The sequence below is a fragment of the Prionailurus viverrinus genome, chromosome A3 (genome assembly GCF_022837055.1).
Source record: "Prionailurus viverrinus isolate Anna chromosome A3, UM_Priviv_1.0, whole genome shotgun sequence".
NCBI classification, from domain to species: Eukaryota; Metazoa; Chordata; class Mammalia; order Carnivora; family Felidae; genus Prionailurus; species Prionailurus viverrinus.
The window spans coordinates 90,187,330-90,206,068 of NC_062563.1; the positions used below are offsets into that span (position 1 = coordinate 90,187,330).

Genomic DNA, 18,739 nt, shown 5'->3' on the forward strand with positions numbered 1-18,739 from the left:
AAATGCATAACCACAATCCTGCGACCCCTCGGTAACCAACGCCTCTCCCTCCGAGGCCCAGGCCTCTGGCCTTTCTAGCCGTACTGACTCTGTGGTAGCAAACCATAGAGTAGCGGAAGTGGCCCGTCCCCTTCCTCTCCCGAGCCAACGGCTCGGCGAAGCTTCTGGGGATTTCTCTGGCGCGGGGGATTGTGGGGTTGCTGGGCGGCCCAGACGCGGAGAAGAGAGAGGTGTAGCGGGCCACTAAACGAACTTCCAAAATGATGGTGAGTGGCGTTTCGCCTATCTGTCGCCATCCGCTGCCATCTAGCCCCTGGGTGGCACCGCCCGGCCGGGGTCAGTTCCATAGAGCCCTCCACTGCCTACTAACTCTGTCTTTGCCCCCACCCCTTGTCTGTGGGCGACCCCGGCTCTCCGCGGCCTGTTTCGGCCGGAGCACGGAGCATGGGCGAGGACTTCGTGGGGCTGGAGGGAAGGTTCTGGTGTGGCCGACTGGGGACTACAAGTCCCAAGCTGCTTCGGGGCCGCAAGCCGGCTGAGGGGACCCGGTTTTTGGAGCCCCCCGCAATTGTAACCCGTGTTAAATGAGTCCCGACTTGAGCGTGCATACGCGGTCGGCGGGTCGGCTGGGAAGCACTGGTGCCTGGGGAAATGTAGGATGTAAAAACGTGTGCTTCCTAGAACAGGGCAGAGGCAGCGTGGGGACCTTGTGTTGGGCTGAGCGGAAGGGCTCACCTAGGGTTGCTTGCCGGTCGGTCAGCCCGCCTGCTGCCACATAAATGGAAACAGACTTGGTTTGTACTTTAACACTCGTTCATTGCTTAAGTAAACGCGTATTGAGCGCCTGCTGAATATACTGTACCTAGCTGGTTGTTGCGGGTGCAGCTCCTCAGCCGGGAGAATGGAGAGGGCAGATGGGGACAGCACATCAGAGATGGAAGGACCCGGGCTTTGACTCCAACCCTGTCTTGTCCTTCCGGATTTGGCCTCGGGCCAGGCTTTTCTTAGTTGGCCATCTAACTCTGGGTTTCGTTTTCTTGAATTGGGGGTCTTGATGAATCCTGCAGGGCCGCCCCCCGCCCCACTTCTGCATCATCTTTTTGTGCCATCTCAGTTGTAGATAACTTCCATTGGATTCCCAAGCCTCCTGCTATCTCTTGAGTTGCTGTTGAACAGGGCCAGCGTTTAAGAAGGTGTTTGAGGCAAAACGCTGACTGGGATACTTACTGCTCCCTGTAGTGCACTTGGCAATTAACTCATTTCTATCAGTCAGAGGAAGTTCTCTGTTCTTTTCTGGGCTTCTGCTGCTTTTTCCTGTCCTGGTAGATGTCAAGCTGATACATATGAAGCGTTCTGTTAGGGAATGTCCTGTGAATCCAGTTGCACCCACAGAGAAGGAACCTAGGATTTATCTGTACTTTCTCCCCTTTATACCTCCAGTACTGCCCTTTTTCAGTCCCTCTTCAGCATTACCTTTTTTTGAAGTCGGCTTCATCTTCTGTGCAGAGTCAGCAGAGCCCTTGAGAGTAAGGGCTCTGGAGCCGCACTGAATGCCTAGTTTTGTAACTTAGGGTGGGCCACCTACTATGTGTGTGACTTTGAGCATGTTAAATTTGTGGCCTTCAGTGTGTTAGAAGGGATTCATTGAGCTAATACATATGAAGTGCCCAGCATCAATAAGCAATTGGCAAATGTTAGCTATTCTGCTAGGTAGTGGTTTGCTTCCTTTCCTCCCTGTAATCTATCCTGCTGACAAGGCTACCATAAGAGTTTTGGTTGGCATTGAAAGAACTGAGGATCAGGACCAAGGTTCTTCTATCTGGTGATAAAACCCTTTACTGGGATGCTCCACCACACTTGGGTTTTTCCTGAACTGACCCCTGCTCTTTTTCCTTGTGGTATTAGCTGTTTATATCTCTCCTTTTGGAATGTGAGACTTCTGTAGGGCCTACAAAGCATAGGGAACAAAGGGACTGTGGGCAGCTGCTCCTTGCTTTGTATTTAAGAACTCTCTGTGGATTTGGTGTCACCACACTGCCAGTGCTTTTCCAAAAATTAGAAGCTGGTGCTATCTTAGTTCATGGTTTGAATGAAACATGTGCAAGTATATGTAAAGTTGAATTTTTAACACCATAAGCTGCTGTATATTGCTTTCTGTGTGGCCAAATCTAGGCGCTCCACAAATTGAGATTCCTATAGTCCTTACCTTTGGGATTGATGGTGATATAAAAATTACGCCACGAGGAAGCAAAGAGGGAATTACGGGATCCTCTGTTCGGGGTGCCCCTATTGGCTGCTGTTGAGAAAATATGTTAGAAGAATTGGGGCTCTGGTGAATCGCTGGCCTGTTGATAAGAAACTTTTGTTTTTTAAAATGTCTTTATATATATATATATACATATATATATATATACACACACGCATGTGTATGTACACACACATATGTATATATACGTGTGTGTATATATATACACATATATATATATATATTTTTTTTTTTTTTAAGTAAGTAAACTCTACAGCCAACATGGGGCTCAAACTCATTACCTCGAGATCAAGAGTCACATGCTCTACCAACCAAGCCAGCCAGGTGCCCCAAGAAAGTGGTTTTGGCAGAAGGTGCCAGGGTAGCTCTTATAAATAGGGGTACAGTTTAGGGGGGGTGAGAAAAAAATCTTTACATGCATTGATGTTAGCCTGCTGGAGAGGTGAAAATTTGTTGAAGGCAATAAGATGAACTTGAGACCCAAGTTAGTTTTTGTTTTGAAATGTAAGACTATCTGGGGCAAGGATGAAGCAAGGAAGCTTGGGGGCTGCCATGAGGAATAATTTAGCAGGACTAGGAGAAGGTGGGGACACCTTTTTCCTTACAAAAGGTGGAAGAGGCTTGAAAGAAGTTTGGCCAAAGAAGCCATTTCTTGCCTCCAGACCTGGGACACTGGTGAAAGGGAAGGAATTTTCCCTCCAGCCCATGCCTGACCCCAGATTTAGGGGATTATCTGACAGGCATTCTTACTAAAGTTGCTTTTTTTTTTTTTTTTTTTTTTTTTTAAGTTTAGTATTTTGAGAGAGAGAACGCGCCCATTAGCAGGGGAGGGGCAGAGAGAATCCCAAGCAGGCAGGCTCTGTGCTGTCAGAGTGGAGCCTGATGTGGGGCTTTATCTCACAAACTGTGAGATCATGACCTGAGTGAGCCAAAATCTAGAGTTGGACACTTAACCAACCAAGCCACCTAGGCATCCTGTCTCAGGCGTTCCTTAAAAAAAAGTTTGTTCATTAGAAAAAAATTAAAACATATAATACAGTGTCAGAACCCTCTTTACCTCCACTCTTACTCGTTAGCATTCGATGCACATCTTTCCAGCCCCCTTTTATGCACTTACATATTACATCTTGCCTCCTGCTTTCTCTCTCTTTGTATTTTATGTAGATAAATGTAAATCAGAACATGCCATTCGTGGGGCACCTTGGGTGGCTTGGTTGGTTAAGTGTCCAATTCTTGGTTTTGGCTCAGGTCATGATCTCTCTGTATGTGAGGTGAATCCCCGCATCAGCACAGGGTCTCTTCGCTAACAGAGCTGAGCCTGCTTGGGAATCTCTCTCTCTCTTTCTCTGCCCCTACCCTGCTCACTCAGGCGCATGTGCTTCCGCTTTCTCTTCTGTCTCAAAATTAACATTAAAAAAAGAACATGCCATTCCTCTGCTAAAAGGTTTTCCAGGCCTTCGTTTTGTAGGAATAAAATCTACACTCCTTACCATGATCTACAATTGAGTATGCCATCTGGTTCTCACCTGCCTCTTCAGCCCTTTTCCAGTCTTCTGTCTACCCACTGCCCTCCTGCTACACTAGCCAGAGGAGTTGAACTTTTTCAGGAATTGGCCAGTGAATATGGAGTCAGCCTCATGGGTCACTAGACTTTCTGGTGTGTGAATCCCTGACTCCTTATTGTTGAGTTGACACAACCTTGTGCTTTCCTTTCCTGCTCATCTGAAGCACCCACAGGGGTGGGCCTGGGCAGTGGCTTTCAAACTTGTTATGGTAATTTGTGGTAAGAAGTAAATTTTAAGTTGCAGCCTATAGCACACACATAGCATAACAAGTTTTAAAACAGTTTTTATCTTTACTGTTTTGTTTCACACATACAAAATTAGTCACAAACACAGGGAAGACTGAGTCTGGTTTATGAGCTCATCTCTGAAGGCACAGGTTTTGATACAGACTCTAGTTTGCTAAGCTGAGGAATTACTGTCAGGCTAATGGTCACTGGAACAGAGGCAGCTAAGCAGGCCTTTACGCGGGTATCCCTGTCTTCCCAGAGTTTCTGCAGGTCTGCCAATTAAGCCCCTTTGGGGATAGTGATTGTTCTCAAGACTGGCATGCAGGGGCGCCTGGGTGGCTCAGTCAGTTAAGCGTCCGACTTCGGCTCAGATCATGATCTTGCAGTTCGTGAGTTCAAGCCCCGTGTCAGACTCTGTGCTGACAGCTCAGAGCGTGGAGCCTGTTTCAGATTCTGTGTCTCCCTCCCTCTCTCTGACCCTCCCCCGTTCATGTTCTGTCTCTCTCTGTCTCAAAAATAAATAAACAAAACAAAGACTGGCATGCAAAATAGAGAAAAACTTCTGTGGGACATTTGGTTGGAGATTGGTCACAAGGAAGCTCTGTGGAACCAGCACGGGAATGGAAACACTGCTGTATGAATTAGACTTGTTTTGTGAGGCGGGACAACATGCTGCTTCCCTGCTCTCCAGCTGAGCGTTGTGGTAAAGCTGCCTGCCTGGGCATCTCCAGGACACCACCTGAAGCTGCTGGCGCCTCGTGTTTTGCATCAGTGCCCCATCAGCTTCCCTAGGATTAAGCTGTAATGCAGATAAGTGGTTGCTTTGCCAGAGGGTGAACATTGGGCTTCTTCCTCCTGTGCTCTGACCTAATTCTTCAACACAGGGAATAGTGTCAGAAGTTGAAAAGGCTATGCTCGTCCAGCCGAGCGCTGGAGAACAGTATTTGATTTGTTCTTTTAGACTAAATCATGCTTCTCATGACCATTTTCTAGCACGCCTGTAGGGTATGTTGTAGTCCTGGCATTATCTATGGATGTAGAGGCTGGTTAAGAAATCTATGTGGTGGACAGTGGGAATATGGTTTTAAAGGCCTCCAGAGGGGTGCCTGGGTGGCTCAGTTGGTTGAGCGTCCGACTCTCGATTTCGGCTCAGGTCATGGTCCCAGGGCTGTGGGATCAAATCCTGAGTCAGGCTCTGCGCTGAGCGTGGAGCCTGCTCCTGCACTTGTGCGTGCATGTGCTTTCTCTCTCAAATAAAAAAATAACAAAAGGCCTCCAGGTATTTCTGTTATGAGAGAGATGAGAACATTTTTCTTTTCCCTTCCCTCCTTGAATTTCATTGTAGTAGATGATTATTAAAAGCAGTCAATTGCTTTCTTCTGTAGCCCACACCAGTTATCCTGTTGAAAGAGGGGACTGATAGCTCCCAAGGCATCCCCCAGCTTGTAAGTAACATCAGTGCCTGCCAGGTGATTGCAGAAGCTGTAAGAACCACCCTGGGCCCTCGTGGCATGGACAAGCTGATCGTAGATGGCCGAGGTAAGTCTGCAGGGTTCCTCAGGCCAGTGTGCAGAAGAGGAGACTCCTGGGGAGTGCTGGGGCTAGCAGAAGTTGGTATCAGAAATTCCACTGCTTGTAAGGTCTCTGAGGGATTGCTCGCTAGGAGATGGTTCCATTTCATACATTGTCCTGAATGCTGAACCCTACAGGGATATACGGAAGAACTTGGGCTCAGGAACATGTTGCCTCATAGAGAGATGCAGCCTGGAAACATGAAAGAGAACTATCTAAGTTAACTTTGGTCATTCCCATTGTATCATATTACCAAGACAGAATTCCCCCTCATGTTTTAGTATATTAACTGACATGTGAGACAATAGTAGGTATCAGCTATGTCAAGAATATCTAAATGGTTTCTCATTCTCATTTAGTATTTTCTACATCCAGTTCAATGTATGCTAAATGCTGTTCAGAGAAAATCGGTAGCTCATGGTCTTCAGAAGTTTGTGATTTTAGGTGGCCCTTTGTGCACAGAGCTAAATCTATAAAAAGATCAGTTTATGCCATGATCTCCTCTACCCCATCCCAGTAAAGTGTGCTTGGGCTCCAAGTCCAACTGGAGAAAAGGTCTTTAAATTTTTACTTTGTGTTTGTTCCTTTTAAGGCAAAGCAACGATTTCTAATGATGGGGCCACAATTCTGAAACTCCTTGATGTTGTCCATCCTGCAGCAAAGACGTTAGTGGACATTGCCAAGTCCCAAGATGCTGAGGTGGGAAGATCAAGCATATGTGTTTAAGTGAAGGTTGAAACACATGTCTGCTTGCTCCTTTGCTCTTCTGTCTTAAAAGTTTTTTGATTATATATCTAAAGTTATGATGTCATAAGTAGTACGTGCTTATAAATTATAAAGTATTTAGATGAAGTTAATCTCCTAAATTCATACTCTTGGGGCGCCTGGGTGGCTCAGTTGGTTAAGCATCCGACTGTGGCTCAGGTCACGATCTCGCGGTTTGTGAGTTCGGGCCCCACGTTGGGCTCTGTGCTGACAGCTCAGGGCCTGCAGCCTGCTTTGAATTCTGTGTCTCCCTCTCTCTCTGCCCCTCCCCTGCTCATACTCTGTCTCTCAAAAATAAATAAATGTTAAAAAAAATTTTTTTTTAATTCATACTCTTTCCCTACATGTAGCTGAGATCTTAGGACCAGGCTCCTTTCAGTTACCTGGTAAATAGTTTAAGCTCTCATGTGTTAGTCACCTTTTAAGATGGGGCTGGAAACTTTAAGGTTTCCAGTTTATCTTTTTTTTTTTTTTTTTTTTTAATATTGGTAAAATATAGATAACATAAAATTTACCACTTCAGGTTTTTTTGGGGTTTTTTTGTTTGTTTTTTTTTTTTAGTAGGCTTCACATCCAGTGTGGAACCCAGTGCAGGGCTTGAACTCACAACCCTGATACCAAGACCTGAGCTGAGATCAAGAGTCGGCTGCTTAACCTTCTGAGCCACCCAGGCGTCCCTCACTTTAGCCATTTTTAAGTGTACAATACTGTGGCATTGACCAGTCTATCTTTTAAAACATTTCTAACACTGGAGTCTTGATACTAAATGTTGACAGAAACGGATTTGCATTTTACAGTATTACAGATAGGTTCTGAAGTTATATAAAAAGGTGTATTAGGACCCAGTAGCCTACAAAACAGTATGGCTTATATGAAATTAAAGTGGGAAGAGTCTGAATTTGACCTGTTACTGACTAAAACCTTTCTGGCCAGGAATTTGGCAGCTTATACCCTTTACCACAGTAACACTTTCTCCCCCTTTGAGAGTCCCTCACATTACACAATGGACATAAAGTGAGCTGAACATAAATTTCTGCCAAATCAGAGGTAAGCTAGTTTTAGTTCTTCTTCTCCCTCATTAAAAATAGGGTTTAGAGGGGTGCCTGATTGGTTTAGTCGGTTAAGTGTCGGACTCTGGCTCAGGTCCTGATCTCACGGTTTGTGAGTTCAAGCCCCGCATCCGGCTCTATGCTAACAGCTCGGAGCCTGAAGCCTCCTTTGGATTCTGTGCCTCTTTCTCTCTGCCCCTCCCCAGTTCGCATTCTGTCTCCCTTTCTCAGAAATAAATAAAATGCTTAAATAAATAAATAAAGGGTTTAGATCCCATTGTGGAATATTACTACATTAGAAAGGTTAGCAGACTAGTGATCTGTCAATTCCAAACAGTATTTAAAATATAAAGGACTTTGGCTGGTCCTGGAAGGTTTGTTTTAGTAGGATTTGGCTGTAAATTATCTTTATGTAAACTCCTATAGTACTTTGTGCTCCTTGAAGAATATTTGTCTCATGCCTCTTGTTACCAGACACATAAGTATTGTATTATAAGCATGACTGGGATTGTCTTAATCATCATAGTGCCTGTATGTAATAAATAAATTGTTGGTTAGTCTGTGTATATGATTTCATATCCTGAAGAACTTTGTCAAAATCAGCCCTTTTTGGAGAATGGGCCTGGCTGAGGAATTCATTTTGTAGCTCAGAGCCATTTGATGGGATAGATACCTAACTATTGTCACCTTCCTTGTACTCATCGCAATCACCTACGCTTCCAGAAAAAACATTTCACACCCATTTAAACAGTCCCTAGTTTAAATGGGTAGGTTGCCTAAAAATGGGGTCTCAGGCCTTATTCCTCACTCTGAGAAATGTGAATTTCCTGTCATCCTCTTCCAGGTCGGTGACGGCACCACCTCAGTGACCCTGCTGGCTGCAGAGTTTCTGAAGCAGGTGAAACCCTATGTGGAGGAAGGTTTGCACCCACAGATCATCATCCGAGCTTTCCGCACTGCCACCCAGTTGGTATGGGAATACTGGCTACCTTAGCCTTGTGTTTCTCAGGATAATACCTTTAGCGGAGTATAGAGAGAGGTAACAGGGTTCCCTGGACATTTCTCAATTCTCCCTATGAATCTCTGTTCTGCCATTCGGTAGCTATTTGACTAGATATTTCCTTAATCTCTTTAAGCCTCAGGTTTCCTGACTCAGTGAGAGGTTTTTTGTTTTATCTAAAGTTCCTCGTGACACATATCTTGAGACCCTGCTTTTATTGACCTTTGACCTTCATTGTGTGATCTTAGGCAAGTCGGTCCCTCTAGGCTTTACTTTCTCCCTTAAATATCTCTGGTTCAGGGTGGTAACATGAGATCACATATGAGAAGTGCTTTTGAAAAGATACTAAGTTTAACATACAGATATGTATGCCATACATAACGTGTCTAATAATATATAGTGCTAGCAGTTGTCATGAGTGTTTTTCTTAAGCCAGAAGGTTTGGCCCAATCGAGTGTCCTAGCTTGTTTCCACTCATCTGTTTTAGTGTTCCTTGCATATTCAGAATTAAGTCCTGGAAATATCCTGATGATTCTTCAGAACTATACCTACTGTATATTTGTCGCTGGGAGTTTTCTAAACCATAGAGCTGTGTGTTTCCGGGCAGCAACAAGACTCAGAAGTGTGTTTCAGCTGCAGAGTGGAAATGCTTACAATTTGGGAGTAAACAGATTAGAGAGTGGCAAGAGAGACTGGGACCCACCTCTCCAGTTTGCCTTTGGCACCAGGGACTCACTCAGCTTCTGTTCTTGGCAGGCAGTTAACAAGATCAAAGAGATTGCTGTGACCGTGAAGAAGGAAGACAAAGTGTAAGTTTGCAGTGGGCTTTGTCAGAGCCTTGACTTTTTGTGGCCAAATTGGATGTAGAAGCGTGTTGCCACCCTATATGGGCCTGGGGCTATTTGGCTCTTGCTAGACCCTTGGCTGTGCCCCAGCTCACAGCACAAAAGAGGCTGTAGACTGTAATTTTAAAGCTGTCACATACAAGGTCTTTGACTGCAGTCACCATCTGTCAATGATAATTTGCCCTAAAGATTGTAGAAGATGAAGTTGATGTGGGCTGAGTTTAGAGGCTAGAACAGAAGCCCCCTACACATTGCAATAGACTCAGACAAGGGGCTTTCCAGACCTGACACAAGTCCCACCTATCCTTGTGTCCCAGGGAGCAGAGGAAGCTGCTGGAGAAGTGTGCCATGACCGCTCTGAGCTCCAAGCTGATTTCCCAGCAGAAAGCCTTCTTCGCTAAGATGGTGGTGGATGCAGTGATGATGCTCGATGATCTGTTGCAGCTTAAAATGATTGGAATCAAAAAGGTGCAGGGTGGTGCCCTAGAGGTAAGCCTGCTACATCCTCCCTAGGAGGCCTTATGCTTTCATATTGACCCTTCACACAGGTTGGTACAGGAGATGAACACATGTTACAGGAATAGAGAGAATGCGTGTTGAGCTGGAAGTCAGACTGGAGTTGTATTCCCCATACTGTCTCTGCAGGCTGTGACTGTAGATATATTTTGTAATTTCTGTGGACCTATATTTACTTGTCAGCAGAACAGCAGTTTGAACTAGTTGATTGTTAGAATCTTAGTGTAATGTGGGAGGGGATGGGACTAGCTCCATCTGATAAATTATCTATGACCCTCTCAGTTAATAAGCCTGAGAAGTACTTCTCAGTCCATTCTCCAAGTGACATGCCCAAGCTGTTATGACCATGTCCCTTCTTTTATTCATTTATTTTGGATAGATGATACATAGTTCTAAATGTAAAAAGAATCCTAAAGGAAAAAAATAAACATCCCATTCACCACTCCTGCCCCAGATACAACCACTAATAAGTGAGTGTGTGTGTGTGTGTGTGTGTGTGTGTGTGTGTGTGTGTATGTGTGTGTATGAGTAGGTGCTTCCAGAATTGTTTTACGCATCTGTAAATACATATGTAAATACTGCTTTCCTAAAAACAAGTGCTTATTTATAATACATAGTGTTCTGTAACTCACTTTTGTCCATGTAACAACTTAATTTTTTTAATATTTGTTTATTTTAAATTTTTTTTTTTTCAACGTTTATTTATTTTTGGGACAGAGAGAGACAGAGCATGAACGGGGGAGGGGCAGAGAGAGAGGGAGACACAGAATCGGAAACAGGCTCCAGGCTCTGAGCCATCAGCCCAGAGCCTGACGCGGGGCTCGAACTTGCAGACCGCGAGATCATGACCTGGCTGAAGTCGGACGCTTAACCGACTGCGCCACCCAGGCGCCCCAATGTTTGTTTGTTTTAGACAGAGGATAAGCAGTGGAGGGCCAGAGAGAGAGACACACACAAAATCTGAAACAGGCTCCAGGCTCTGAGCTGACAGCACAGAGCCCACATGGGGCTCAAACTCGTGAACCATGAGATCATGACCTTAGCCAATATTGGACACTCAACTGACAGAGCCACCCAGGCGCCATTAACAACTTATTTTAGAATTTGATCCATATCAGCATGTGGGGCTTTTAATTCATTGCTGTCCAATAGAACTTCCTGTCACGGTAGAACTGTTACATGTCTGTGCTGTCCATTTTATGGTAGCCACTGGCCATGTGTGGCTACCAAGCACTTGAAATGCAGTTAGTACAACTGAAGAACTAAATTTTTAATTTAATTTTTATTTATTTAAATTTAAATAGCAACATGTGGTTCATGGCTACTGCATTGCACAACCTAACTGTAACTTGTTCTTTTTTAACACAGTAGTATCTATCCGGAAGCATTCTGTTGGTATCTCTATGCTGCTTTGGCCTTTCTCCACTCTGGCCTGCCCTACTTAATTTTCTCTATCTTCGTGACCCAGCTTGAAGGGATTTGGATGGGGCAAGACCTGCTTCAAATATTATAGCCTGGCCTGGCCCTTCACTTTTCTGTTCTTTGACTTTTACCCTTCTGAGTTGCATTCCCACTCTGTTGTCCTTCCTCCTGTCATGGCACATGTCAGTGGACTGAGGTTCTCTTTCTGTAATAAAACTTGTGAGGAGTTTGGAGGTCATCTGAGTTACTCCCCTGTCTTTGGCCCCAGGTACCAGTGCTTTCTTGGCCCATCATGGCTTACTGACTTTGTCTTTACCCACTACTTTGGTAACAGTCATCCATCTTCTCCTGGGCCTTCCTATTTCCCTGGACTCTTGAGATTAGATTGGCCAGTTCACTCAACTAGGGATCAAAAATAATAATTTGGTGGGGGCGCCTGGGTGGCTGAGTTGGTTAAGCATCCGACTTCGGCTCAGGTCATAATCTTGAGGTTCATGAGTTCAAGCCCTGCATCGGGCTCTGTGCTGACCGCTCAGAGCCTGGAGCCTGGCTTCAGATTCCCTCTCTCTCTCTCTCTCTCTCTCTCTCTCTCTCTCTCTCTCTCTCTCTCTCTCTCCCCCTCTCTGCCCCTCTCCCACTTGCGCTCTCTCTTTCTCAAAAATGAATTAAAAAAATTTTTTTTTTTTTTAAAACAATAATTTGGGGCATCTGGGTGGCTCAGTCAGTAGAGCATCTGACTCTTGATTTCAGTCAGGTCATGATCCCAGGATCATCGGATCAAATCCCGTGTCAGGCTCTGCACTGAGCATGGAGGCTTTTTAACATTCTCTTGCACTCTGCCCCTCTCATTCACACCTGGGCTCGCGTGCGCTGTCTCTCTCTCCCACCCCCTTCCCTCTCCCTTTCTCTCATAAAATAAACAAATAAAACTAATTTATCTAGTGAGAAGGCCAGGGGCTCCAACCCACTTTCCTCAGACTATTCCCCATTCCTTAAATGCATGTAAAACCTTTAACACAAAACCTGACACACAGAATTCGATAAATGGTAGTAGTGATTATTGACTTATTCTGAGGATTAACAGAACTTCCTGATGTGTATCTTCAGCCCTTAACTTTCCCTTGAACCTCATGCTCTTGTATCTGCTACTGAACTCATTATTTCATTCTCCAAACCTGAAACCGTTTTTTGTGTTTCTTGACGAGTTGGTATCGCCACCATTGACTCAGTCACTCACCAGAAATCCAGGATTATCTTTGAAAATCTTTCCCAACTCCCACAACCTTTCAGTCACCATTGTCTTATTTTGTCTACCAGTTTACTCTTTATTTCTTCAAGCTGTCTTTTTACTTATTCCCAAGACCATTGTCCTGGCAGTGGTCACCCTTCCTCCAGTCTTATGTCCCCTAAATCAATCCTATTTTCTGTTGAAAGGCGAAGCTCCACAATTTACTCTGTCCTGTGTAAAGCCTTTTGGGATTCCACATTGCGTACAGGATAAGAGGTAGTCCTTAGCAGAGCCTGTAAGATTCTCCTAAACTGGCCTCTGCCTTCTACCTTACATTCCCACAACGGCAAATGCACTGTTTGATGCCACCACACTGCCTCTGCCTCTTGGGAACATCCTTTCCATTTTCTATTTGACTGATTTCTGCTCCTCTAGATTTGTCTCAGGCATCACCCCCTGTAGGAGGCTGTGAATTTGAATGATGCACGTATGTGTTCACTGATAGACGACAGTATTCTAGATTAGCACTGGCAGAGAACATAGAGGTATTGAACGGAAATACCCTTTTTTATCGTGTGGGAAATGACTTGGTCATTTAGCAAGAAAGAGATCTGAGATTTGAACCCAGGTCTTTAGATAGTCCTAAAGTCAGTCCCAAGTGCAACATGCTTTCTTACTATGTATGCCCTGCTGTTAAATCCAACCCACGGGAAGCCACAGTGGTGGCTTGGGAACTGTACAGGGAATTTCTGACTCTTAAGATCTTTTGGCTTCATCTCCTGGGAAGAGGAAAGACCTAGGATGCTGCACACAGGACTGTGTGTGTGCGCGTGCAATAGGAGCGTGTGTAGGTGTGTCCAGTAGAAGACTGGGGGGTGAGTTGGGATTGAAGAGGCCTGTGCCTTATTCATAAATGCCTGGTTCCTTGCCTGGCACTGTCGGTAAATACATTCAGTGTTAGCCCTTGGCTCCTGCTTTGAAGGCCAGTCTTAGAAAATAGCCCAAACAGGCCTTTCCCATGCTTAGTCCCTGTAAGCTGAATGATTGATTTTCTTTATACTGAAGGGATAACCAAAATATGTTTTGTATTTTTCCTAGCTTTTATGAAAGTGGAAAGGCTTTGTTGTAACAGTGAAATAAAGACGTGGTTAACTCTTTCATGTGTGCAGAAATGGACACGTTAGTCTAGCATAGCACTAGCTTGATTTCATTTCATGCCATTAGTGACTGAACTGTTAACTGTTTGTTTTTTTAAACAGGAGTCCCAGCTAGTAGCTGGCGTCGCATTCAAGAAGACTTTCTCTTACGCTGGGTTTGAAATGCAACCCAAAAAGTACAATAATCCAATGATTGCCCTTTTAAATGTTGAGCTTGAGCTGAAAGCTGAGAAAGATAATGCTGAAATCAGAGTCCACACAGTTGAGGTAGGTCCCACCAGCTGGCTAGAGGCATGGAGCTGGTCAGCATTCTGGGCCAAAGTCTTGGGTCTTTGTGGCTCTCTTGGGCCCAGCTGTTTCTCAGGCTCCTTATGAGCCCCATTCTCCTCCTGTCCCCCTGAATATGTTGATGTCCAAATACTAGGCCCACTTCTTTTCTCACTCTTCTCTCTGTGAGTGAAGAGACTTGGATAGGGACCTGAGGAGACTTGGATAGGGGAGACCTGCTGAAATATTCTCTGGCCCCAGGGAAGGGGCTGGCAGCTGCCCTCCACCCATACACTGAGCCCAGTGTTTTGATTCCTCTTACCTGGGCAGTTGAGGGCCCCTCTCCTCCTACACTGGGTCCCACACTGTAGGGTTAGGTGAGCTCCCATCACTGATAATACCAAGGCTATCTCGAGTAGCAGTGTCATCCAGCTATAATTAGGTGCTGTTGGGTAATGTGTCGCCAAAACACAGTGGCCTCTGGAGGAAATGGATCTTGTTATTGGAACTCCATGGGTACAGCATCTTAGAGGAATCTACAACTCTGCCAAGCTAAACTATTTCTCACACCTTGGCATACCAGCTGTGGAGTAACTCCCAGTCCTGGGGTTTCTTTCTACTTTGGTGTCTGAAAGTTTTAGGTGATTCCTGAGTTCTCATGTAGGGTTCTTGTTACTTGGACTGAGGAGAGGCTATTTTGTTTACCCTTTTTAATTCCCAAATACATCAGCACGTTTTATTTTGGGGAGTATATTTTAGCCTACCATATATGCTAATCTCCCCCCTGCCCTTCACGCCCCTCCCCTCTCCAAGCATCCTTATCCTTTTCTGGGTCTCTCTTCAGGATTATCAGGCAATTGTTGATGCTGAGTGGAACATTCTCTATGACAAGTTAGAGAGGATCCATCACTCTGGAGCCAAAGTCGTCTTGTCCAAACTCCCCATCGGGGATGTGGCCACCCAGTACTTTGCCGACAGGGACATGTTCTGTGCTGGCCGAGTGCCAGAGGAGGATCTGAAGAGGACAATGATGGTAACTAAACATTCACAGGCTGCTTCTTGGCTTTTGTGGCCCTGGAGGGGTTTTAATTTACTACGGGTATACTGGAGTGCACTGTCAGGTTGGCCTGTGACTAGGCCTGTCTAAACCTTTTTCTCTTTTCTTTTCTTTTCTTTTCTTTCTTTTTTTTGCTGTGAAGCACTCCAATCCCATGTGCATGTGCTCGTTGTAACCAGAGCAAGTCAGGAAATCTGATTGGTGAGGGAACCTAGCAGTGATGCTCTGATCAGCTAGATCAGTTCAAGTACTGATGTTTTTGGCCACATTTCTCCTTTTTCTTTTTGAGCATCTCCACAAGATATGTTAGGTCTAAAGCACTGATCATAACTTTAGTTGTTGGGCCCAAGGCACACTAGTTTGGGGGCGTGGGTGTTGGGTGAAGTAAAAGGTCTCCATCTCCTTTTGACCAGGCCTGCTTGCCCTTTGTAGGTCTTTGTTCTGTTTTGTTTTCTCCTCTTTTAGGGAGGTAAATGGGAGGTTGTCCAGTGCAGGGAGTCCTGGGGCACTGTGGCAGGGTCTAGCATGGGAATTGGCTTTTGAGACTAGGTGGCAGGAAGCTCTCTTCTGGCTTCACGTGAAGGTGATCTTATCTTCTTGTGCTCCTCAGGCCTGTGGAGGCTCCATCCAGACCAGTGTGAATGCTCTGTCAGCAGATGTGCTGGGCCGCTGCCAGGTCTTTGAAGAGACCCAGATTGGGGGCGAGAGGTAAGCAAGCCATAGGCCTGGGCTGCCTGCTTGCAGAGCTCATGAGACCTGCCTGGGTCTGGCCTTCTGCCATCTTTTGGGTGTGGTATACAACATGTGCCGCTCTTTTTTAAGGTCTCACCTTTTGGGACATAAAGAACTCAGATATAAACTATTTCAGGAGAGCAGAAGATCAAGTTGGGTCTAAAGTCTGACTCTACAGTATCTTCTGCCCTAGGGTTACAGCCCCAGACCTTCCCCAAAACTCTTCAAGAGTAGGATTGGAAACCCTAGTGAGGAATAAAAGAGCAGCTCTTGAGTGTTGGGCGAACGTGGTGAGGTCATACACAGCAGGTTGGCAGCAGAAAGAAGTTTACATGTATGATTTGATCCTGGGTGTAGGTATAATTTCTTCACTGGCTGCCCCAAGGCCAAGACTTGTACTATCATCCTCCGTGGTGGTGCTGAGCAATTCATGGAGGAGACGGAGCGGTCCCTGCACGACGCCATCATGATTGTCAGGAGGGCCATCAAGGTAGTAGACAGGGGGTTTCCTGGATCTTTGTGGTGATTTCTGCCATATATAACTTATCCTTCCCTGGGTGGCCTGTTAGCCCTGATTGCCTCACAAATCATAGACAGACAGCCTCAGTCTCTCAAAATAGGTCATGCTGCCTTAAAGGCTAAGACTTGTTCTCGTGCACAAACAGTGGAGCTACTGTCCTTAGCCATCTCAGTGATTGTACCAATGCCCTTGAGGACCAAGGTGACCTTGGAGATAGTCAGAAACCATAAGGTCCACCAGATGGAGGTTGGAATGTGCTAGACAAGAGCCACATCTAGGCTTCCTGGGGTTTGGGATGAGGGAGGAATGAGGAACTACTCCCTTTCTGTGCTGGGAGGACCTTTTGACTGGCTGGTCCAACTCTGCTGTGGCTGGACCTTGAGCCAGGGGCCTGTTAGCATTAAGAGGTGGGTCTGGTCTCTGCAGAACGATTCAGTGGTGGCTGGTGGCGGGGCCATTGAGATGGAGCTCTCCAAGTACCTGCGGGATTACTCAAGGACCGTTCCAGGAAAACAGCAGCTGTTAATTGGGGCATATGCCAAGGCCTTGGAAATTATCCCACGCCAGCTGTGTGACAATGCTGGCTTTGATGCCACAAACATCCTCAACAAGCTGCGAGCTCGGCATGCTCAGGTGGGTCCTTCTCCTTGAGTCCAGGGATTGGGTGCATGGGGCTAAATTTTGAGTGTGTGCTATGCTTACTCAAGCTCCATAGAGTGTTCAGGCCCATGACAGGGCTGGAACTAAACCTAGTACCGACTCAACTGTGTCTCCTCTGAGGGCAGAGGGAAAGCCACAGTGCCAGGACTGGAGCCTCCAGGGTTTCTTCAGTGCTTCTACCAAGAGTATAATCATAGCTCCTTGTGGTGCCATCAGAGGAACCAGGGGGACCCTGCAGCCTCCTCCCTGGAAGCACACGCTGAGCACGTTACTGGGTTTCCCAGTGGTGGCGAGGCATGCCAGAGCCCTGCTGCTGGGCAGTCCAGCCACGGCGGTACCATCTCTTAAGTTGTGATCTCTGTGAGAACTTAAATGTGTTCGTTTGCTATTTAGCAAACATTTGTTTAGAGATATTTGTTAAGTGCTCAGTACTGTGACAGCAGCGCTCCGTGACCTTGCTTCTGCCTTTGTTAGAATTTTAAAAGAGAGTCCCTTCACTTCTTTGCATCTCCATTCCCTCATCCGAAGTGGGGACTGATGGAAGCAGCGAGATAAGGGATTGGAAAGTGTTCCTCTTGAGAACTGTGGTGTGATATACACGGTCCTCGGGTGACCTGAGGACTGGACCTCCCCCAAACACGGCATGTTGCCTAGAGGAGGGCCCAGAGCTCTTGTGTGAGCAGCATGTCTAGGGTTTGAAGGGGGTGGTCGTTGGGGGCATGAGTGGGAAGAGAAGACCTGCACTTTCAGGTTCTTTGTGTGATGCCAGACAGATGCCGTCTTTCTTAGGGAAATGCTGGCAAGTTCAGAGTATGAGGTTTCCTAACGACCTTGTCTTTGGGAGGATTTGCAAGAAGAAACTTGAGAGTAGTTCCTTATTAACCTCCCCTCCTCTCCTGCTATTTCAGGGGGGCATGTGGTATGGAGTGGACATCAACAACGAGGACATTGCTGACAACTTTGAGGCCTTTGTGTGGGAGCCAGCTATGGTGCGCATCAATGCCCTGACCGCAGCCTCTGAGGCTGCCTGCCTTATCGTGTCGGTAGATGAAACCATCAAAAACCCTCGCTCAACGGTGGACGCTCCCCCAGCTGCGGGCCGGGGCCGGGGCCGGGGCCGCCCCCACTGAGAGGCACCCGGTCCCTCATGAGTGGCCGGCGGGCTGGCTGCAGGGTATGCTTACTCTCCCCGTCTTGGTTAGTTGGTATTACAAGGAAGGGGTCATAATTGGCCCACTCTGTTCTCACTGAGGTTATTTAAATAAAGCTTAAGACTTAGAATTCACTTTGCAAATTATTTGGGCACCGGACTTTTACTGCTAAATGTCTTGACTCCAGCTCAGGATTTTACTTTTGTATGTACTCACCTGACAGATGGAAAAGTTTTCTTCTCTCCTATCAGACTGAGTCCTCAACAGCATCTGGTTTTTAAGGCAGAGGGTCCACTCTGCCAGCAGAGCTCCACCTGAGGGGCCTCCGTCCAGAAGTTTCACTCTGAGCGCTCTCTTAGTCCCAGAAGTAGTTAGGGGATGTGGAGTCCCTTCCTTTTCTTCTGACGTCATCTTGTTTAGCCCTGGCCTTGCCAGGCAGTGCTCCGAGGACTTCTGTGGGTTTGAATCAATGTATTCTATTACCTTGCTTGTTCCTTCCACTTGTATATTCTTTTTGGCTCAGTGTCCTGGTCTCTCTTACTCGAGATCTCTCGGAGGAATGTATAAAGAGGCCACATTCCCTTTAAATTCTGTAGTGATTATCTTGAAAGTCCATTGAGGAGAGGTGGCTGAAGGAGCACCCACATGGTCTTCTCTGTTTGACCACCAGTGGTCTTGGGGGTTCCTTTTGCTTTCTTCTGACCAATGGAGGTTTGCAGTGGCCACCACAGATCAACTAG

The 18,739-nt window shown here is 46.1% G+C and overlaps 1 protein-coding gene across 1 annotated transcript; it reads left to right on the forward strand.

The window, feature by feature from the left end:
- Nucleotides 1-139: 139 nt before the first annotated feature.
- CCT7 (chaperonin containing TCP1 subunit 7) lies at nucleotides 140-18,129 on the forward strand. Its single transcript, XM_047853897.1, has 12 exons — nucleotides 140-266; nucleotides 5,444-5,597; nucleotides 6,223-6,329; nucleotides 8,289-8,414; nucleotides 9,201-9,253; nucleotides 9,607-9,778; nucleotides 13,715-13,879; nucleotides 14,724-14,912; nucleotides 15,547-15,644; nucleotides 16,026-16,158; nucleotides 16,615-16,821; nucleotides 17,757-18,129. The coding sequence occupies exons 1-12, from the start codon at nucleotides 261-263 to the stop codon at nucleotides 17,976-17,978; spliced, it is 1,632 nt and encodes a 543-aa protein (XP_047709853.1). The 5' UTR covers nucleotides 140-260; the 3' UTR covers nucleotides 17,979-18,129.
- Nucleotides 18,130-18,739: the final 610 nt, after the last annotated feature.

Excerpts from the sequence above, each read along its gene's own strand:
- CCT7 (XM_047853897.1), top strand. Across the intron at positions 8,415-9,200 it reads TCCGCACTGCCACCCAGTTG|GCAGTTAACAAGATCAAAGA; the intron begins GTATGGGAATAC and ends TGTTCTTGGCAG. Across the intron at positions 13,880-14,723 it reads TCAGAGTCCACACAGTTGAG|GATTATCAGGCAATTGTTGA; the intron begins GTAGGTCCCACC and ends GTCTCTCTTCAG.